At 47.8% G+C, this 23777-nt stretch overlaps 1 protein-coding gene across 1 annotated transcript in view; it reads left to right on the top strand.

Annotated features, from left to right (window-relative positions):
* LOC139746747 (protein Wnt-16-like) overlaps positions 1-23777 on the top strand; it is a 187208-nt gene that overhangs the window by 154654 nt on the left and 8777 nt on the right. Inside the window, exon 3 of the mRNA XM_071658250.1 lies at positions 23080-23236. Coding sequence (XP_071514351.1) covers positions 23080-23236 — 157 coding nt within the window. The remainder of the gene's footprint in view (positions 1-23079; positions 23237-23777) is intronic.

Below are 23777 nucleotides of genomic sequence, written 5' to 3' on the forward strand. Positions count from 1 at the left end.
GTTGTTTTATGTTATATATTCCATTTTCGTTTGTCGACTCTGAAGCAAAAACGGATCTCATGAATGGCGTTGGTTCGAATCCCGAGGTTCGAGTTGTCATTGGCCATCTCTTCTGTCTGATACTTTCCCATCCTGATACCACCTCCCACCCGGTCTCTCTTCCACTTGGTACCTCTTCCATGTCTTCATCTCTTCCACTTGGTCCGTGCAGCCTCTACGTCTTACCCCATATCTACATTTAGCTGCTTTCTGTACGTCTGTCGTCATGTCTTCCTTTATCTTCTTATCTCCCTTCAGGACGATTATCTTCGTAGCCTCCCGATTCTCCTTGGGACTCAGATAGTCACCCTTCGCGACCTCACATTATTTTTCTCTCTCCACCCCCCAGGCCACTGCTTCACCCACCCTAGGACTCCCTGTCACCCTGGAACACCCTCATTCATTCCCAGTAACTTCCTGGTTTTGTATGGAGCCGCTCTCTCCCTCCCTCCCTCACCACACTCATTCATCATGTCGTTGCTGACTAATTATGAGGCTCACCACGGCCACCCGCACCCTCACAACCCCACCGTACAGACCTCTCTCTCTCTCTCTCTCTCTCTCTCTCTCTCTCTCTCTCTCTCTCTCTCTCTCTCTCTCTCTCTCTCTCTCTCTCTCTCTCTCTCTCTCGCTCTCTCTCTCATGACATGCTACAGTCTCTCCTCTCCCTGTGTCTCTCCGTCACTCTCACTCTCTGGTCTCTGTAGGTTGCCATTAACTCTCCTCCTTTGGCCACCTCCTAACATTTTCTGCGTCTTCTCCGTCAACTTTCTTTAAATCACAAAACCCGTCCATCTTAACGGCTTCATTGCAACGTCTCGTAATGATCCGAGACGTCCCGGAACGCTCTGAAGTATCCCGTGTCTCTTTGCAACGTCCCGTGACGCTCTGTAACGTCCCATGACACTCAGTAATGTCCCATGACAGCCCTGGACCTCTACTCACATCGCAAGACACCGTGTAATGTGAAGAGACAGTGGGGGTATGGTTCAGTGGTCCGGACGGTACTGTGAACCGAAGCAGTCTCGACTCGTGTCGACACAGCTGGCTTGTCGCCTCCCCCACATGCTAGCTACCTTCTTGCCCTTGTCTTCCACACAGCTGGTGACTGAGTACCTAACCCTTCTCTTGCTCAACTGGTGAGTACGGAATCCTCCCATCTCCCCAGGTGGTGACAACCCGACCCTTCCTTCCCTTCTGTCAGCTGGTGACAATCTACCGCCCGTCCAAGCCAGCCAGCTGGTGAGTTACCTCTTCGGCCAGGCTGCTACTCTTCCTCCCTCAGCAACACATGGACGACCTGGGTGACGACTAATAACCACCTTTATGGTCGTTTTTGCCTGGGCTCCTAAGGTCGTGAGTTGGATGTTTATGGCGGATACGGCCCCCTGCTAGCCAGGCGAGCTGCGACGGGCCACCGATGCAAAACAGTGAGGCAAAAACCCGTCATTTCCCATCGTGACGGCATCAACTGGTGTGACTTATGGAGGGAGGGTGTCAGTGCCAGCCATCAGGGCCAACACAGTGCCACGAGGCGGCCGGCCAGAAAGCCAGTAAGGGCGGAAGTCCCCGGTAAGAACCACCGCAGCGGAGGGGCGTTTTGAAATGGTCACGTGGGGGGGGGTTGAGGACCGGGCAGCAGAGGTTTGATGTATGAGAAGAGAAAAAAATGCAGCAGACGGAGAGGAACAGAAAACCAGGTGCTGTGTGGGGACTGTTTCTGTTACACCTACATGACCACAAGAACAAAAAAAAGATTATAAATGACGAAAAAAACTTTGGGACAAAGAGTCTCCTGTCTCCTTTATATGCCTCTGGAAATAACTAGATATAATTCACGTGGGAAAACAGCAGAGTAAGCCAGCTGTGTGATTCCCAGGAAACAAAAAACGGTAAGTCAGTACGGAGCTGTAAACAGAGTAGGTACATTCAGGGCTTAAGGGGGATTAATTGAAAGTGGGTCATGACGAGATGAACCACATGTATAGACTCTGTCTATCTATCTATCTATCTATCTATCTATCTACTGCCTGTTAGTACTCCTAGATTCCATGCTCAATTATTCCCACGACAGTGATTAAGTGGGCATCCTGGTCATCTTACCCCGCCACTATCATCAAGTGATTTAATTCACTGTAACTCTTTCAAACTTACAGTGACGTGGTTGTCACCGCAGGGAGCCATCAGCCTTGCCTTGTGACCCTAGCCTCAACATTTGTCCCTCAGAGATCGGGGTGTATGTTCTCTCCAACCTGAGGAGAAAAGAAAATGGGAGAAAATCAGTTTCCCCCGTTAACGATGACAAAGGGAGATGGTTCAGGATTTAATTGGTGTTTTGATAATGGCTCACGGCGAGTGGGTAGGGGAAGGTAGGTCTGTCTACCATCTACTTAAAGAGCCTCACTCAAGGGTTCGACTCTCCGCTGCCGTTATATAACACGTTCGAACGGATTTCTCCCTGTCAGCCCTTACACCATTGGACGGTAGGACCCTCGACCACAATCATATCGCCCATTGTATTTGTCAAACGCTTGAGGTCGTAATGTATAGATATCAAAGTTAGGTTTTCTTAACGTGTCAGTATAGTGTGTGCTAAACGTGTTATCACAACTGTCTTTCGTTAATCTTAGTTGCTACAACGTCGTCCATCAGAGGTTTCCAAATACAGTTAGCAGAAGTCAATGGCGCCCCGTTTTCTGCGCCGCGCATCGCCAAAGGGCCCACTCAGCCCAGACTATTCAGAATTAATGAATTTATAAACCGAGCCTCTTTTTTTTTTTGTCCTATTAAAGACGCAGCTGTTTCATATCGATTGCTATTTCAAAGTGCGGTTGTATTTAATTTTCCATCAGGACGTTTGGGAACCCAGAAGTGAAAAGTTCGCGGAAGTTTGTCGCGAATAATTTGGCGGAGCCTTGGGGGATATTGGGTAGAGTTGGGGGTCTTATTGTCTTGCTGTGGAGGATATTGAAAAATGACGTGAAAGATAGAGAGATAAGGAAGCTGTTAGCCCACTGATAGTAGAATCTTCAGCGTCTTCGATTATGTTTTTAGTATTGATTTTGGTCTTTTTTTTTTTTTGTTTTTTGTACTTTGTCCAATTGTGGAAGGAGGAAGGAATGGGTCCCCTGGCGGAGCGAGGCTACAGGATTGAATGTCTTAGGTCAGTGTGTGTTTGTGTGTGTGTGTGTGTGTGTGTGGGAAGAGGCCCCAGGCGAACTGTCCGCCATGGTACGTCATGATCCCAGGCATGGCGTGAAGGGCGTTGGTTGTTGATGATATCGGACGCAGAGCAGAAGACGCGGAGATAAGCGAGAAGCCACAGTAGATAGCGGGTTTATGGTTCCAGATAACGAGACGTGATGGTGGGAATAATGGCGTCTGCAGGGGGAGAGGAAGCAGAAAGAATCCCCTCCATTTTTATTGCCTGATGATCACCTGTGCAGATTAATTACGCGATAACTATCGAATTCTGACAGTAATTGTAAGATCGCAGATACTTACAGCGATGATATCAGCAAGATAACACAGAGTTGATGATGCCTTACAGGTCAGGTCTTTCAAAATGTAAACGATATCAACATGAGAATGAATTAACTCGCTCTATTATATTTTCAGTTCTTTACTTCGGCCCGAGAAATACTTATTATTAAGATTGCGATACAGATTTTGCCTCGGGTTATTCTAAACCCGCGCTGAAGTTGATGGTTTTCTTGTACGTTGGTTTAATGGCGGAAATTCCAGGATGCATATGACTTACAAGATGTGAGAGAATATATCTTTTGAATATTCATATGTGGACATATGCCTTCTGTACCCGTCTAATCTAACATATTTATTAACCCGTCGATCATATTGTATTGTGATCTGGCGACCCAACAATATGTTTAACCCTCAAAATGAATGAAATCTCTTTATCACTGTCTTGCTCCATCTTACTTCGAGACTCCTTTAGTACGACAGTACGGCCGTTGAGCACGACATTACGACCCTTGAGCACGCCAAGCTTCTACCGTTGCTACTGAATCTGCTACTTGTGTTACTGCTGAATCTTCTTCTCCAGGTCATGGAAGTCAATTCTCTTCTACAGAGACATGCTGTGATGTAGCACAGTAGTATTGGTGTAGATGATACCCCTTTCTACCGGATCATTGGTAGATGTTACATAACAAAATTGTAGGTTCCGAAAAACACCGTCTTTCATAGCATTTTTCAAAGGTTCCGATGCCTTGTAAGTCATGTCCTGAAACCCGGTAGTTATGCCCTCTTAGGCGGTGATGATATGAGTAGCTTCAAAAAGGGAAGATCACATGTGTTTCTGGCTGGTCGTACACACAGTTGAGGTCACCAGTGATGTGTCACAGGGGTTGTGTTGCCAGACTATTGCTCCTCTTGTTCTGCGTGAATGACCCGTCGGAGGGTATGGACCCCTGCCTGAACATGTTTGCGGATGATGCTGAGGTCATGAAGGAAGTATAGAGCGAAATGGAGGGAAGCAACCATACAAAGGGAACCTAGACCGACTCCGGAGTCGGTCTGATACATTGTTGATGTGGCTCAGGCCCGAGTGAAGCTATGAGGATGGGACAGCGAAAGGCTGAAGATGAGCTGCGGGAGGGACTTGGGAGGGGACTTGACATCGTCCCAAACATCATGCTAGACTCCCATTGTAGAGGAAAGTAAACAAACTGTTTGTTGGCCACTGTCACGGTGATATCTACTGTCCACCTCCCGTCTATCCTCACTGGTCCACTGGACTGTTCCTACTCGCTACATGCCCGTCAGATCCTGTCGTAGGCTACGTCTCCCCTCCGGGCCCGCCACGATGACCTTTCACCTTATATCAAAAAAAAAAAAGAAAAATGGTCAGCGGGTTGCACGTGACCTTACCCAGCATTGCCCAGTACCTGGTAATCACAGAGGAAGGGTCGAGTTATGGTCAGCAAACACGCTGTCGTACTCAAGAATCTGGCTGTAACATTCAAGTGATCGTACCACCGTGCTCAAGGGTCGTGCCATCGTGCTTAAGGGTCGTACCGTCGTGCTTAAGGGTCGTGCCGTCGTGCTCAAGGATCGTACCGTCGTGCTCAAGGGTCGTACCGTCGTGCTCGAGTATCATACCGTCGTGCTCACGGGCCATACTATCGCACACATACTCGGAAACCAAACACACCCCCGCACCACCCTCAGACTGAACGCCTCTTTTTTTTTTTGCAATTATTTGCTCAGGTTTACAGCAGCGTGTCGGAGGAGCGTCGAGCGTATGATAAAACAAAATCGACCCGAGATTAGATTTCAAAACTAATCTGCCAGGGATTGAGTCCGAGGTGGAGGACGCTCCTCACTCGACACCCGAACCAATGGTAGCGACCACAGACCGTCATCGAGGATTAACTTCTGGCCGGGAATACGCGGAGATAATTGAGAGTTGAGTTACCCCCCTCGTCTCCGTTTTCTTCTGGTTTTTCTCCCTTTTGTTTACGAGCAGCACTTGATAATCTTTTTTTTTTTTTTTTTTTGCCACAGCTATTGCTGTTAGTGCTGCAGTAATCCTAGCGTAAGACCCTGTAGAGTTTAAATTGATAATGTTTCTTAATGTATGCAAATTTAGCCTTCTTCTTGCCTACCACTATGCACAGTTTTGTTGACCAACACACTAAAGTTGTTCGTTGCTTGTGCAGCACACTACATGACGTGTGTATATATATATATATATATAGTCAAGAACCATCGTGGCTATATACTTTCCTTTTCCTGGACTTAAGTCATTCTTACTCAGAGAACCTGATAATCCTGCAGGGTTTATATGTTCAAGAATAAAGCTATCGGATATCCGATACCCGGTCATATCTACCCGTTATCCGATACCGGTAGAGATTTATGGGTAATCGGGTACCATTTTAGAAAAATCGCAAGAATGGAATTAATCTGTTCTGGATTCTATGGTTAGTATATTCCGGGGAGCAGTTCCTGGCCAGAGGTATTTAAGGTCCGATTTCGAGACTGGTCTATCGGGAATTCGATGCCAGGGAAAGAGGGTCTCTATTCCCGATAACCGAGTGAAACTGTTGGTCAGAAGTAAGACTGTAGCGGAGAGTGGTTCAATGTGGTTCAGGGACCATTTTTTTTTTTTCTCGGCCTTTGTTTTTCGAGACTGACACGATAGATAATGACGATATATGACATGTAAATGATGATCATTACCCTCAAGTGTCAGATCAGAGGTCAGGCCATCATACCCAGTGGTCGTACCGACGTGGTCAAGGGTCGTACAGTCGACGTACCGACGTGGTCAAGGGTCGTACAGTCGACGTACCGACATGGTCCAGGGTCGTACAGTCGACGTACTGAAGAGGTAAGAAGGCGGACGATTGTAACCTGTGTAGATCAAACTGGTCCGTCATAACGGGGAATACACACACCACAGCCACAACAGACGACATTCCTCCCTCAGGGGAGAATGTCGTCTGTTGCTGTCCTCCCTTGCTTGAGGAGGGGAAGAGGAATCCAACCCTCATACAACGGACAGAAAATCCAAAGGGGGTGAGCACTGGACGCTGGCCGCCTCACATCTCGCAAAATCTTTCCCTCACTGAAGGCATGAACAGATTACCAACGTCCGTCATTTCATCATTTACTAAACTGCTAATTTTTTTGCCATTGTTTTTCCATTAATATCTATATGGTCGAGAAATATTTAACCTTTCTGTTTCTCTTCTTTGCTCGACCATTACTTGAGCGGTCGGTCTCTGTGTGAGAACAAGACGTCTTCAGATGCATTTTTTTTTCCTAGGTTAGCCTCGAGCAGCTCATTCCTGAATCCATCCTGGTTTTTATGCGTGTAAATCACTCATGTTTGCATAAGGACTGTAAGCCGAAGTACCGTTGTTTGGAGCAGTAGAGGTAGGTCATTCCTTGGCAGCCATGTCGTCGCAGTTCAGTGTATCTCGCGGATCACTCCACCTGGAAATCTTAAAAGTAAATAGCTCTCTCCTCTGGGAGTTTCTCGGGAGATGAACATTGCCTTAGTGTCTTGTTAACATACGTAGTGTGTTGTGGTAGCAGCGAGGGTGGCCCCCAAATCTTTCTGAAAGACAGAAATAACAGGGAAAGTGAATGTTGGACTGAGAAGTGTGACTATTGGTACAGTGGAATACACTAAGGGAAAAACAGTTGAGAAAAGTCGAAATGTCAGATTTAAGCTCCTTTGGCACGACGTTCGAGCACGACGGGGTAGTACCCATGGCACCTGGCTTTGACCTGACCCTTAAAAAGGATCAGGTCAGAGGTGAGTAACATCATACCTTAAGGGTCGTTACCGTCGTGCTCAAGGGTCGCATCGTGCTTGATAGGAGTAGTACAGGTCACGCTGCGTGACCCGTGCCTTCACAAAGTGCAGACCTAGGTGGGGTCTGCAGATGTGTGTGCGTGGCAAAGTGCAGACCCAGTGGGTCTTCAGATATGTGTGGCAGAGGCGCATTAATTTTTTCTCTCTCTCGTTCCTAACGGATGGAAGGGTACGTTAGCACCTCCCACCCATCCAGAGTAACTGAGGGAAGAAAAAAAAAAAAGTCTTTATCACCTCCCGTTTTTGGTTATGGTTAATTGCGTTTTCCAGAATTAGATTTAAAGCTAACTAATATCTTCCGAGTATCTGCCAGACACCTGTTTCAAACTAAGAGACTCAGAGGATAACACGATTACTGGGCCAGTTGATACAAGGTAGTCTTATCGATTAGGTGAACACTTAAGCAGATGTGTGTGTGTATTGTAAACGCACAGTTGGGTCGAGGGGTTTAGAATACATTAACATACACAAGCCAGCGTGTGGGTAGGTGGAGCGGTCTACGACCGGGGCGGTCGCCCAGACCTTCCATTAATTCAATTCGCCCCAAAAAATAATCATTTGTCAAATTACCGTCCCTCGAGGCGGCTTAAACTGGCTTAGTTCTCATCTCGGATTGTTGCCCACCGCGAGATACCCAACTCGGCTCTGAAACAGACGTCGAATATGACCTTAAACTGGTTTACAGCTGAATATGACCTTAGACTGGTTTACAGCTGAATATGACCTTAAACTCGTTTACAGCTCAATATGACCATAGACTGGTTTACAGCTGAATATGACCTTAAACTGGTTTACAGTTTATTTGGTATTTTTCCTAATGCATACACCCTGTTTAAGTAGACACTGCTTCCTATCTATTTCTAATCGTTTACTGAAAAATTAAATCTAGTTTATCATGCGGGTGCATGATTACTGCATAACAGTGACTCCCTGCATGATAATGGTGATTGGCCAATCATCCAAACACATCAAGAATGATGCGATGATGTGAAGAACGTAGAAGAAAGATGCACATCGCCTGTGGGAGGGTGGTTAGAACACGACGGTACGACCCCAGGTCACGACGATACGACCCCAGGTCACGATGATACGACCCCAGGTCACGACGAGATGATCCTCGGGTATGATGGGACGACCTTTGACCCATAAGAGTCAGATTGTCGTAGCTGAGGGCTCTTCCGTCGTGGTCAAGGGTCGTAATGTCACGCTCAATAGTTCGTACACACTTGATGTGTTTCATGATCGTACCATCGTGCTCAAGGGGTCGTCCTGTCGAGCCCCGTCGTGCTCAGGAGGTCGTGGCTTCGTTTCCAAAGGTCATGCCCTGTGTGCTCAAGGGTCGCCCGGTCGTCCTCAAGGGTAGTTTCCTTCGTGCTGGAGGGTCGTAACAATAAGCTCAGGGAGATTAACACAGATACGGTGATAACAGATCCTGGCGAGAGAGATAACATCACAACCGAAAATTTTACATTTGCAATTTTTGTTTTTCGCGCCTCCACTTGGACACGTTAGCTGGCCGTCGTAATAATGGCTATAATCCTCGCCTGGCTCACTTGCTCACGCCGGGGCCCTCACTACTGACACTCCCGCTTCACCGCCCCTTGCCCCAGCCTCTCCTCACTGCTAACCTCTTTTTTGAAATGCTAATTATAACGTAAATAGCGATACTAGTTGTTGTCTGTTCCCTGCTTCTCTGTCACTGCACGTATCTGTCTTGTCTGTCTGTCTGTCTCTCATTCACTGAGAGGTTTACATTTAAAGTATATTGAAGGTAAGTTAATCATACTTTATTGCTCTTCTGTATTCAGTTACTACAGGTAATCAGTCACTTAGAGCTGTGGTGATGGTAACATCAGCCATGTTTTCCCAAACATTTTGGTTAAGTATTTTATGAAAGATATTTATGTTAGTTTACCATGAACTGTACTGATGTTTACCTTTTATATCTTATGTAAATACACAAAACAGACTAAAGTCTCCTTGATGTAGACCTCACAAGCTGCAAATAGGTTCTCATACAAGATAAACAAATGAATGAATAAATTCTGATCCTCTGCTTACAAACATTAATTCCACTCATAGAGCCATGGAGTGGATGAAACACAGCCTCTTATAAACATGTATGAATAGCTTTGATCATTTTAAGCAGCAGTGCGTATGTCAGTCTCGCTGTATGTGTTTAGTGTCCGCGTACGACGGTTTCAGATCTTACGTCGAAAACGTTGCTGATATTTCTGTATATATACAAAGCATCACGTGACCCGTGTGAGCTATGAGTCTCGCAATAAAAATGCATGACAGGAGATGTGTATGTAAATGAAAGTAATTGCTATTATCCAGGTCTAATTTGTAGCTATGATAAAACTCATTTTAATTTGAAGAAAATGATGGTAAAATAGGATTTAACCAAACTTGTTTGTTTTAACGCAATTGCATAATCGTGTCGACGACCATTTATCTTGTGCGGACGACAGGCCCCAGACGCCATAAACAGAAAACGGGACACGAGGCTCCCCACTAATAACAGACTAGTAAGAGACACTTGTGTATACCACATCTTCTAACAGGACGCATTTTGTTTACTAGCAGTAGATATAGATAGATAACAGAGCAGCAGCGGTGATCGTGTTCTTTAGGAATCTTAATACAATACCCACGATCGCCAACGATATCACATGATTGAGAATCGCAACGATAGCTACAAGAAAAAACCCGAAGTGTATGATCATCATCCGGCAGTGATGATATTGATATCATCCGTAAAGATCCACAGTGATGAATACTGCAACAGGGTCAGATCTTCGGGAGCCGGAGGAACTAGAGGGAACGATAGAAAACATGATGGTTGCTAGCGATGGACAGTCACTGCTGGCAATAGTGTGACCCTGGGATTGATATTTCGTCATCGTTTGTTGACCTGACCAGGTCATGTCACGGGCTATGGTCATACCGACCCCCCGCCCCCGTCTGAGGGGATGACAAAGTGTCACATACATTGACCCTGAGGAGCGGCAGCTGTGTGTCATTTCCCTCACCTCCAGCACCAGGAATGCTTGGCGTACACACGAGCACGACCACAGACATGAATAAGACTGACCCCACCTGAATTATGCTGAGAAGATTACAGCAAGGCAGCAGTACTGCTTCCTTCCCTCCGCTCCCCCGCTCCCCCATATGTATATAGCAGGTGGGTAGGAGGGTTAAGCAGGCGCAGGGAAGCAGGTAGGCAGACTAGCAGAGACGGGAGCAAGGCAGGGAGGAAGGGCCGCCTTGACACCAGACTCGTCACCCTACTCACCTCTCGTGACCTTAATTGATAATATAGTCCCTTGTGTCACCGCCTGGGCCATGGGAGGTGGGGGGGAGGGGGTCAAATTTATGGATATCCGTGGTCATTTGGGGGGTTGGTGGTGGTGGTGGGCTCCAGGGGGTAGAGGAGGTGGGCCAGGAATGCGAGTGTTCACCCTGGAGTAATGGACAGCACGGGACAATACTGTGTGTGTGTGTGTGTGTGTGTGTGTGTGTGATTGGACTTAATCCCCCCCCCCCCCCCAGCCCCGCCTGATTATTTCTGACGCGTCGTGATCCCGTTGTGGACGAGGTCAGACACTGGCAGTTGTCGTGATCTGAGGCCAGCCAGCGTCGCAGTGGCAGCGTCGGCGACTACGGCCCCCGACGCCGTATATCTGCGTCCGGGCCAACAACGTCTTGGGATGGAGGGTGTCGCTGGCCCGCGGTTCAGGGGGTCACGCGAGCGCGGGTCGTGGTGGAGTCTCCCCCCCGCTTCCCCCTCCTCTCCCCGGGAGGGAGCACGTGTTACTGACGCACGCACGCACGGCCGCCGCGCACGCCTGAGGTGCCGTACTGCGTGTCATGCTGCAGTACATCGTGGGGCCGTCATTAAGGCAGTCCGGCCATGATCGAGGTCAGGCATTACCGTAATACGTAAAGCTTAGCGGCTCGGTGTGTACGCTTTATTTCAGTCCTGCGTAAAGCTTAGCGGCTCGGTGTATACGCTGTATTTCAGTCCTCCTCTGATTCCCTGTGATGGTGCTTGACGCAGGTACGCGACCCGGAATTACGCCCCCGTTTTATTGATATTTGCCGAGGCGTAAGTGGAGGTCCGGGTTACACCAGGGATACGGTAAATGCCAGGTAGAATGGCTAAGTACAAGTCTTGAAGTAATCCCCGGGCCTTCATCTTCTTTGTACTTCCGTGTACTCACTCGTCCTGTACCCGAGGATAATAAAACTAGGTCATTGAGGGGTCAAGGAATGTAATAATGTAGACTTTTCCTCAGAAATGTGATTTGCCATATATATATATATATATATACATACATACATGTCCTGTAATACATCTCCCCATTCCACCCATGTACAAATCTCCATCTGTCCGCAGGTCTTAGTAATTGCCCAACTACCCCATCGCTTGTTAAGGGTAAAGGCAGGCCACCCGTTACATGTATGGATAGTTAGGTTCACTCCGCAGTGTTTTTTAGGTGTATATTACGACCATATGGCGGAGGGCGGGTGGTCGTGTTGTGTGTGTGTGTGTGGCGTCGTCCAGGGCTCTCTCTCTCTCTCTCTCTCTCTCTCTCTCTCTCTCTCTCTCTCTCTCTCTCTCTCTCTCTCTCTCTTATAATTAGCCCTCCTTCTCCTCTTCCTCTCCCTTCTTTCTCTCCTCCCCTTAATCCTCCCCTCCCCCCTCAACACCCACCATCCCCCTCTTTCCCACCCTTCCCACCGGCCTGTGTGATGGCATCAAGGTTCGATTAATCAGCCCTGGTGGTCGGCACCAGCAGGATCGTTTCTCAATTAATCTTGCTGAAGGCCCTCCTCTCTCTCTCTCTCTCTCTCTCTCTCTCTCTCTCTCTCTCTCTCTCTCTCTCTCTCTCTCTCTCTCTCCTGGACCCTCGTGCCCTGATTAATCAGGGCCTCTCCACCCCGTCCCTCCCTTTTGCTTTGAGGCACTTCAGGCCCTGCCAGCCCTGGGTCAAGGTCATTAACACCCTTGCTTTTAAGTACTTAACGCTGAGGGCTCAGTCGCGGGCACCCCGCCTCCCGTCCTCGCGAGCACTCAAGGTCTGGATTCTGGTTTGTTTACCATTTTGCGTCCGTCGCTGGTAAAGCGACTCACGAGAGTGTTGCTCTGGTTGGCAGGAGGGGAGGTAGCCAAGGCGCCAGGGAGGACGCGGTAATGTCCCGCGGTAAATGTTCGCTGTTAAACTTCCTTTTTTTTTTTTTTGTATCCAATTCAGTTTTCGTATCATGACTCGATGTATGTTATTTACTTAGAGGTGGGAGGAAATGTGATTATACTTTCTGAAGTATAATTCCAGTATTGGTGAAGTATATATCATAAGATAAAGCTTATGAAGTACAGTACACGTCTCCTGAGTCGAACGCTTAAGCTGGGGATTGAAGGAGACATCGAGTAAGAACTAGGACGGTAATTAACGTTTGATTAATTAAGACTCGACTGTTGGTTCTCGTGGTGACGACAGGGCGGCGCGAGCGTCGCTCCGCCATCGTACGTGATCATGGGTCCAGAACGTACGTATGAAATCAACTCATTTGTCAAAGTCATGGAATTTCAAGATCGGCTCGTGATGGCTGAAGGGTGGGTGCGGTCGACACCCAACCATAGCAGCCCTGGTCAGCTGAGTGTTGTTAGGTGACATCCCTCACGAATTTCGACTGATTTGTAGCGATGGTGACACTGTAATTACCCCTCATGCCAGGTGATTGTCGACCTGAGGAGGAGGAGGAGGATATGGCACAGGGCCACGACCCCTTTGTTTTATGGCCGGGTCACCTGGGAGGACACAACCAGGAGGTCAGTTGCAGTGGTGAGAGGAACTACCTTGAGGACCTGTCTGCTGGGGGGGGGACGTCCTTCCGTGGATCTGTTCGATCTGGAGGATCTGATACCCGAGGACTTCGCCAGGGGAGGGGGCTTCCTTACCCTCCCACGGTGTATGTACTGAGGAGGATTTCGTCAAAAATATGGGATTTATCCCTGACGGCGGATTACCATTTGGCGGGGAGTAACTTACGAAGGTAGTTGTAACTACAGACGGAACACTGCTCACTAGGGGGAGATTACATATGTGGGGAGGATTTGCCCACAGGAAGCCCTACCTACTGCGATAGGACATGACATCTGGGGGTAAAAGTCATGTTAGTACGAACATATCCTCTTCAGGACGCTGCTTCCCCAGGAGGTGCTCCTCAGGACGCTACTTCCCCAGGAGGTGCTCCTCAGGACGTTACTTCCCCAGGAGGTGCTCCTCAGGACGTTTCTTCCCCAGGAGGTGCTCCTCAGGACGCTACTTCCCCAGGAGGTGCTCCTCAGGACGCTACTTCTCCAGGAGGTGCTCCTCAGGACGCTACTTCCCCAGGAGGTGCTCCTCAGGACGTTTCTTCCCCAGGAGGTGCTCCTCAGGACGCTACTTCCCCAGGAGGTGCTCCTCAGGACGCTACTTCTCCAGGAGGTGCTCCTCAGGACGTTACTTCCCCAGGAGGTGCTCCTCAGGACGTTTCTTCCCCAGGAGGTGCTCCTCAGGACGCTACTTCCCCAGGAGGTGCTCCTCAGGACGCTACTTCTCCAGGAGGTGCTCCTCAAGAGACTCCCTCGCCTGGAAGCGACCCTCAGGAGACTACTTCCCCAGTTGGAGCTCTCCAGGAGGCTCCTCCAACCTAGAAGGCGCCGCGTGTCAGGGGGAAGTAAACTATAAGAATAATGTGCAGACGTTTGTACAGATAACCTGGCGTTATGTACCATGGAACTTGCTTTTATGTTGGCTGTGTAATTGAATTTTTTGTGTGTGTGGCCGTAGTAACTCTCAGCTTATTTGCCTCAGCCACACTTATTTGATTAAAATTGAGTAAGTCGGGAATATTGGGCATTTCACCTCGTAAACCAGCACAAAGGTAAGTCCCCCGGAATGCGCCGGATTTGAGCATTTCCTTTTTCCGAGCATTTTTGCATTACGTGGAAGCTATAACTGAAGGAGGGCAAGAGGCATTTTATTCCCCCCCTCCCCCCCTAACTCACCTTTGCTGTGACTTCTGGGAATGCTGTCCTCCTCCTCAGCTCACCACCACCAACAGCAGCCACACACCAGCTTTATTTAGGCCTAAAGGAGAAAGACACTGACGTAGAGACGAATTGTAATGTGAGAGACGAGTGGCTACGTTGGATGTGGTCCCATTGTCCAGGGGCGGGTGGAGAGGCCCACTCATGATCCCCCCCCCCCCCCCCTCACCCCAGATCATCTGGCGATACGTGAACACACGCCTCGGCCATCGACCTCACACCCACCTACAACCACCAGTATCATATCCACGTTGACATCTGAGGTCAGAAAAGTGGATTTGGTCCACCGACCGCGTCGCGCAAGAGACTTGTGGTCTACGGTTGTATGTAGTGATGGAAATATATATATATATATATATATATATATATATATATATATATATATATATATATATATATATATATATATATATATATATTTTCTCTCTCTCTCTCTCTCTCTCTCTCTCTCTCTCTCTCTCTCTCTCTCTCTCTCTCTCTCTCTCTCTCTCTCTCTCTCTCTCTCTCTCATATGATGTGGCCTCCGTGCCAAGTGACCCTAGAATCCTGACCTCCCAAGAGCTTGGCTCGTCGTCATCATCATCATCAGGAGGTCAAAGTTCACCGGGGTGAGGGCAGCAGGCAAGCAGCGGTGTTTGTACCTGGCTCGCTAATAATGGTGATGGTACCGGCAGGATTAGCCTAATCTCTTATGTGACTGGGGATTATTAGGGTAATCTCATGTGGCTGGGGAGGATTAGAGGATGATTAGGCGGACCTCCGGCGTAATTTTTGTGGCCAAAGACCAGTCATTCGCGCCATAATCCAAGGCTCAGATTCAATCACAAGTCGTTTGAGACAACCATCACACACACACACACACACACACACACACACACAGGGCCGCGGCTGCAGCGAATTGTGACGGTCGGACGTCACGTGAAGTGTGACGGTCGGACGTCACGTGGGTTTCGATGGTAGACCATCACGTCGTGAAGTGTGACGGTCTGACGTCATCTGGTGAGTTGTGACGGTCTGAAGTCGTTCGGGAAGTTAGCAACGTTAAGATAGAACTCTTGGGATCAGAACTACCAAGATTGAACTCCTGGAATTCGAAGGAACTAAGTAAGAAGTCCTAGAAGAAGATTCCCGAACTTAGAACTCTTGAAGTTAGGAGCACTAAGTTAGAACTCTTGAGGTTAGGAGCACTAAGTTAGAACTCTTGAGGTTAGGAACACTAAGTTAGAACTCTTCATGTCTGAAGCACTAAGTTAGAACTCATAGGACTGTGAACACTTAAGATGGAAGTCTGAGACTTAGAACCATGAATATAAAACTTCTCAGTGGTGTAATCGCTTAGTTAGAGGTGCTTGCTAGATTAGTAACGCTGAGTTAGAGGAGAGTTAGTAGAGGTGATTATTGATATATCTGGGTTATGGAGAGTTAAAGTGGCAGAGACAGATGCTCAAGCATGGTCGACTTAACGAGTTAGAAGTGCTTAGGTACAATGACCAATACTGTGGGTCTTGTACGATCGATACTGTGAGTCATGTACCACCAGTAATCTGTTTATATATATATATATATATATATATATATATATATATATATATATATAGGAAGAGAGGAAAGTGATTGGTTCTCAGTGAATGTAGGTTTGCGGCAGGGGTGTGTGATGTCTCCATGGTTGTTTAATTTGTTTATGGATGGGGTTGTTAGGGAGGTAAATGCAAGAGTCCTGGAAAGAGGGGCAAGTATGAAGTCTGTTGGGGATGAGAGAGCTTGGGAAGTGAGTCAGTTGTTGTTCGCTGATGATACAGCGCTGGTGGCTGATTCATGTGAGAAACTGCAGAAGCTGGTGACTGAGTTTGGTAAAGTGTGTGGAAGAAGAAAGTTAAGAGTAAATGTGAATAAGAGCAAGGTTATTAGGTACAGTAGGGTTGAGGGTCAAGTCAATTGGGAGGTGAGTTTGAATGGAGAAAAACTGGAGGAAGTGAAGTGTTTTAGATATCTGGGAGTGGATCTGTCAGCGGATGGAACCATGGAAGCGGAAGTGGATCATAGGGTGGGGGAGGGGGCGAAAATTTTGGGAGCCTTGAAAAATGTGTGGAAGTCGAGAACATTATCTCGGAAAGCAAAAATGGGTATGTTTGAAGGAATAGTGGTTCCAACAATGTTGTATGGTTGCGAGGCGTGGGCTATGGATAGAGTTGTGCGCAGGAGGATGGATGTGCTGGAAATGAGATGTTTGAGGACAATGTGTGGTGTGAGGTGGTTTGATCGAGTAAGTAACGTAAGGGTAAGAGAGATGTGTGGAAATAAAAAGAGCGTGGTTGAGAGAGCAGAAGAGGGTGTTTTGAAATGGTTTGGGCACATGGAGAGAATGAGTGAGGAAAGATTGACCAAGAGGATATATGTGTCGGAGGTGGAGGGAACGAGGAGAAGAGGGAGACCAAATTGGAGGTGGAAAGATGGAGTGAAAGGGATTTTGTGTGATCGGGGCCTGAACATGCAGGAGGGTGAAAGGAGGGCAAGGAATAGAGTGAATTGGAGCGATGTGGTATACAGGGTTTGACGTGCTGTCAGTGGATTGAATCAGGGCATGTGAAGCGTCTGGGGTAAACCATGGAAAGCTGTGTAGGTATGTATATTTGCGTGTGTGGACGTGTGTATGTACATGTGTATGGGGGGGGGGGGTTGGGCCATTTCTTTCGTCTGTTTCCTTGCGCTACCTCGCAAACGCGGGAGACAGCGACAAAGTATAAAAAAAAAAAAAAAAAAATATATATATATATATATATATATATATATATATATATATATATATATATATATATATATATATATATATGTATACATATATTGGCACAGTATTGATGGGAAGCATGTTGAATAATGACGTCATTAAGAGATATTAACATGATGAGACTCGGGGAAGAAATACCTGGGCTGGTGAGGCTTGGTAGAATATTCCCTGAGAAAGTGAGGAAGATTTTTCGTCCTCTCGTGATCAAGCAGTGGAAAGAAAATCCCTTTTTGCTCTGGACGATGATTCAAATGATTTCTCTCCTACTCTCTATCTCCCTCCCTCCCTTCCTCACCCCCCCCCCCCCTCTCTCTCTCTCTCTCTCTCTTTCTCACCCTGGGAGAGTTTGGGTACAAAAGAGAGGAGAGGAAATTTCATGAGAGTCAGGGGGTTTAAAGGAGAGAGAGAGAGAGAGAGAGAGAGAGAGAGAGAGAGAGAGAGAGAGAGAGAGAGAGAGAGAGAGTCAATGAGATTGAAGTGTGGAAAGGGATGGAAGAGGTGGAACGGTGGTGGTGGAAGAGGAGGAGGAGGAGGAGGAGAGGGTCGTTGAAGAAGATGGAAAGACGTGAGTGAGTTTAAGACGCAGAATCTTGTAAAGTGTTGGAACGGTTGACGTCCTGGAGACACTGGCCCCTGACACTGGTGCTAATGACGGTAATTAAGATGATCAGGAGGAGGGAGATTATCGTAATGAGAAGATTATAATCGCGAGTATAATGATCATTTTCATCACGAGGTGGATGATATCCTCCACGAGCCATGTCCAAGGGATATTATACTGCCCTGGAGGACCTGACCTGGCTTCAGGTGTTATGAGGTATCCTTCGTCACCTCCTGGTCGCAAAGTCTGCCTCATTTATGAGGATAAAGAACCTGAGTATATAACACACATTAAACTGAGATTCACCGACTGTAAACTTGGGTTCAGGAGAGAAACACGTTTATATGAAGGGGAGAGAGAGAGGGAGAAGGAATGTGATGATGGACGAGAAGGAAGAGAGAGAGAGAGAGAGAGAGAGAGAGAGAGAGAGAGAGAGAGAGAGAGAGAGAGAGAGAGAGAGAGGAATGTATCACACATCTGGGAGAGCTGGGAGAGGAATGTGAGGGGGGAGGGAGCGAGGACTCCCGACCCGGGAAGAAATGTCAGGTATCCGGCCACAGCTCTTCATTATCTGCAAAACATGGAAGGCCAAATTAAATTCCTTCACAACAGGATTTGGCCATTATATTGTGGATATCTTTTCTCCCCCTCCACCCATGCCCCAGCCCCAGTGCCCCCTGATGCAGGAAGCCCCCAGACCAAGTGAAGCGTGGGACTCCCTCCTCCCCCATCAGCCTGTGACACATAAGGAAGCTTGGGAATAGTGTATGAATATACTCAACCTCCAGGAAAGCTTAAGTTGCACGATTAGATGAAGCTTATGGGAGATGTGCGGGCCATTAATGCTTCTATTTAAAAGATGAAAAAAACAATCATCGTTATCAATAAATCATCAATTTTCAGTTCATCTTTAAATTTTATGAATGTTTCCTTCTTTTCCCTAAGTCTTCAGCCACGCACGGACGTAAACCTCATACTATACCTCAGCCTTGATAAGCCTTTTGTATACTAGACCTCGAACCATTTTATAATGCTTTATTCTTCAAAGTGACATTTAACCTCTACTGTCGTATATCCCTTGTGCACGACGCTACGACACTTGAGCACGACAGTACGACCCTTGAGCATTACGGTACGACCCTTGAGCACGACGATAAGGCATTGGATCACGACGGTACGACACCTGGAGCACGATATTACGACCCTTGAACACTTCAGTACATTGCTGTACCGTCTTGCTGAAGGAAGGATCGTACCGTCGAGCTCAAGGATCGTACCGTCGAGCTCAAGGATCGTACTGTCGGGCTCAAGGATCGTACCGACGAGCTCAAGGATCGTACCGTCATCGTCAGGAGACAAGTTTCAAGACGGATCAACATGTCAAGGTCTGGCCCGACAATAGAGCAATTAGTGTGCATAATAATGGCTGGCAACAGCCGTGCCCCATGAATAAAAGAAGCCCCGAGCCCCGAGCTCCTGGCCAGGTGCGGGAGGGACGTGCCACAGATGGCGCAGCTGGTGTCTTGGGACGATCACTGACGGAATAAAGATGATCACACAACCCCCATCATAACTTACCAACCATCAACCGCACCTCAAAGAATGTGTGTGTGTGCTGACGTCCACGCGCCCCTCCCTGCCTCCCTCTCTCTCTCTCTCTCTCTCTCTCTCTCTCTCTCTCTCTCTCTCTCTCTCTCTCTCTCTCTCTCCCATGCCCGTCTGATTCACACATCCTACCAAGAAATTTATACGGGTGTGGGGTGTGATGCGAGTTGAATTTGAGTCGCGTACGACTCTTGAAAGTTTCAGAAGACAAAAGAGGAAAATTCCAGCAGCATTTTTGGGTAATCAGTCGATTTTTCGAAGCAACACCTGGGTTGTAGTGGTACCCCCACATCCCCCTCCGAACATCGGCCGCCTCGTATCAAACTACATTCATGCCATTTCCAGAGTTTGTCCAGCCAACTCCGGTCGGTTTTCAGGATTAAATCTGCATTTGTGTTGCGTCGGCCAACATGAGGAACCTCTGATGAATCAGACAGAGCCTTCCTCCCTGGCGTAAGTACCCTTTGATTACACCAGACACTTTCGTGTATACGCTGCTGGTGTACTTGCCCAGCCACGAGTCGTCAGTATATAGTCATCAAACTGGACAGTATTTTTCCCCAGAAAAAAAAAAAGAAAGAAAATGGTGTCTCGATTTCTCTTGTCTGTGTTTGTCCGTCTGTTGACATCGCTCTATACGTTCATGTAAGTCTGTACACCTGGTTGTATATGTACGTTTTCTTCTTCTGTTGTTCATACTTACTGACTCTCTCTCTCTCTCTCTCTCTCTCTCTCTCTCTCTCTCTCTCTCTCTCTCTCTCTCTCTCTCTCTCTCTCTCTCTCTCTCTCTCTCTCTATCTCTCTCTCAACTAGCAGGATGATGCTCTCCTCCAGAGCGACTCTCTCTCTCTCTCTCTCTCTCTCTCGCCAGTTTTTGACACGTGCTATTTTTGGTTTCAGCTCACGAGCTTCCACTAGCGGAGAATCCCATCATCATGTCATTCAGTGATTCAGTCAATCATCCGCATCTTGGGGGTGTTTTTCTGAAAAGGCTTTTAGATTCGAGATGAGCATTTCAGACACACAGTTGACACACATCTCTATAAGCTGTGTGACGTAACATGGCTGGAGAGTCCTCGGTATGAGTTACATGACACTCGATCCTCCTACAAAAGAATCAGCGACCGTATAATTGGTGGCGGAGGATAAAGAATCGAAACCCTTCCCTCGACGCTCAGTAATTAGGGTCAGATCCACTAAACCACAGTTGTTGATCCTATTATCCGTCCCCGATGGTGGGGCTTAACAAGCGATCGGATCCCAGACCATCTGAACCCCGTTGATCTTATTGTGTTTTTGTTTATTTCTTGTTCTGGAGGAGGAGATGGGAGACGCGTGTCTTGTGGCGGGAGTGGAAGAGACACTTCCCACCGTTTGGACGAGAACACACGGTATTGGATCCTGTTCGAGCCATAGGGGGGAGGGGGTATTGGATCCTATTCGAGCCATGAGGGAGGGGTATTGGATCCTATTCGAGCCATGAGGGAGGGGGTATTGGATCCTATTCGAGCCATGAGGGAGGGGTATTGGATCCTGTTCGAGCCATGAGGGATGGGTATTGGATCCTGTTCGAGCCATGAGGGAGGGGTATTGGATCCTGTTCGAGCCATGAGGGAGGGGTATTGGATCCTGTTCGAGCCATGAGGGAGGGGTATTGGATCCTGTTCGAGCCATGAGGGAGGGGTATTGGATCCTGTTCGAGACATGAGGGAGGGGTATTGGATCCTGTTCGAGCCATAGAGGGGAGTGGGTATTGGGTCCTATTCGAGCCATGAGGGAGGGGTATTGGATCCTGTTCGAGCCATGAGGGAGGGGTATTGGATCCTGTTCGAGCCTTTGGGTTGAGAAGGCGTTCCGGGAACGGTTGGGATTGATTAACGCGATGGGACGGGCAGGCGTAGGCTGGGATAGGCTCGTGGGTGGCTACCGCTGCTGTTGTCCTAGCCTGGAAGAAGGGGATGGCTAGTTAGAGGTGGCCTGGGCTAGTGATTGGTTGGATGTGGCTTACTTTAAGCTGGGGATGACCGTGGGCTGAGGGACTGTCCCATCGTCAGCCTCCACGCGGGACTCTACCTGACCCTACCATGAACCATCATCGGGATTCGAATCTTCACAAAACTGGGACAAAAATGATTAGAATATCTCGAGTACATTTATACTCGTTTTTCATCATAAATGTTGGTTACCTGACGGAATAGCACATTTTGATTGTACTTATGTACTTATATTGTAGTACAAAACGTACGGCGGGAGACTGGGAAGGTCTTAAGTGCTTAGGAGTAAGGAACCACACACAACCCCAATCTCTATCTTTGTACTCTTCCCGTTTTCTATCTTGAACCACAGATTTCCTTCTTCTCATATGACGTTAGGACTTGACATTCTGGTACTGAGTCCTTTCAGTAATGTAGCTTTGTTGTTTAGACACACACACACACACACACACACACACACACACACACACACACACACACACACACACACAGGCGCACGCTCGGCCGGGCGGCTGACGGGCTGACGTGTCCACAAAGCAGGGCAGCGTCCGCGTGAGTGACGTGGGAGGGGTTCCCCTCACTCACCAGTCAGCAGGATGTGCACGGGGGCCTGGCCACGGGTCAAGGGGTCCCACATCAGCCACGTTGTCTTGCTCTACAGTCGCCGCGTGGGGAAAGGGCGATCTCTGGGGGTCACAGCGTCAGGATCTGGTGATCTTTGGGGGGGACCCTGATCAGGATTTGACAAATTTTTTCTTTGGGGGGTCATAGCTTCACTATCTAATCAACCACGGGATATAGCTCAACAATCTAATCATATCTGGGGTCACAGCGCCACCATACAACCATCTCTTGGGTCACCTCACAAGTCAAACCATCTCTAGTTACCACAGTCTAACCATCCATGGGGTCGCGCCTCATATCCACTACCTAACCATTCCTGAGATCACTGCGCGTAGATAGGATCTAACCGTTCGTGGCATTACAGCGTCAGGGTGTTACAAATCTATAGGTTATAGCGCCCAAACACAGATCTCTGTACAGTGTTACTCCCAAAGCCAAGATCTGAATAAAGATAACCTTTATTATCTCTGTCGTAGGTAAAGATAATCCATTACTATTGTGTACATCTATTTTAACTGATGGAATTATTCCATTTGAATTACTTTTAACATCTATATTATATGCAACGTGTCAGGAAATAAATTGGAATGTTGGTCAATCGCATATTTTACTCATCCAAGGTACGACAGTTTCAGCTAGACGCATGGCAGCAAGCATGTGGTGACGCGCGCCGCGTCCATCAACTGTACTTCCAGCCGTAAGACACTAATAACACGATACCTATGGTCTCCTGTGCGGATCTTTGAACTCTTGACCATCTACAGTCACTAGGGAGAGTCAGCAGGTCACAAATTATCTATAAACTTAATCTAATGCAAACCAACCCATGGAAACCCAATCAGTACGCTGTATTGTCTGGAAGGGACAGATACACACACACGCACACACTCACACGCAAATAATTAGTAGACAGTTATTCCTCCATCCTGAGCTTGTCTCTTCTATGTACGCCATGTTCACTTTTGACCTCTGATCCCCCAGGGAGCAAGGAGACGGCCTTCATCTACGCCGTGACGTCAGCGGGGGTGGTGCACGCGGTGACACAGGCCTGCTCCTCCGGCAACCTCACCGACTGCTCCTGCGACATGAGCAAGCAGGGACTCTCCACCCCCGAGGGCTGGAAGTGGGGCGGCTGCAGGTGGGTCCTGGGCATGGGCCTGAGGTCAGAGATTGGGCCAGGGCGGGGACTAGAGCTGAGGACATGGATGGGGCGAGAGGTGGGTCCTGGGTTGGGGTTAAAGTTGGTTCTGGAGCTAGGGCTAAAACTAGGTCCTTGATTGGTGTTTGCTTGTACGGAAGCTTTTGATTTTGTTCTGTTGTATACTTTGTTGTTGCTGTTTTTTTAATAATTATTCTTGTAGCTGATCATTTTGTTTGATTTACTATCCATGTTCATCTCCACTTTCTCCTCTTGTTTCTCTTCCTCCCCCTTCTCCTTTCTCTCTTGTTCTATATCGTCTTTATTCCTCATGTTTTATTTCCTCTCCTTCGCTTTCTCTTCTTCATCCTCCCTTCTCCTTCTCCTCCCTCCTCTTTTTGTCTCTCCTTTTCCTACTTTCTCTTGTCAGTCGTACTTATTTACTGAACTACTTTATACCATCACTGATTAGCTCAAAAGGGTTTTAATATTCATCAAATTTTCTTACATTTATATTCCATAGTAGACTTGTCTTTAGGGC

The sequence above is a fragment of the Panulirus ornatus genome, chromosome 66 (assembly GCF_036320965.1).
Source record: "Panulirus ornatus isolate Po-2019 chromosome 66, ASM3632096v1, whole genome shotgun sequence".
Classification (NCBI taxonomy): Eukaryota; Metazoa; Arthropoda; class Malacostraca; order Decapoda; family Palinuridae; genus Panulirus; species Panulirus ornatus.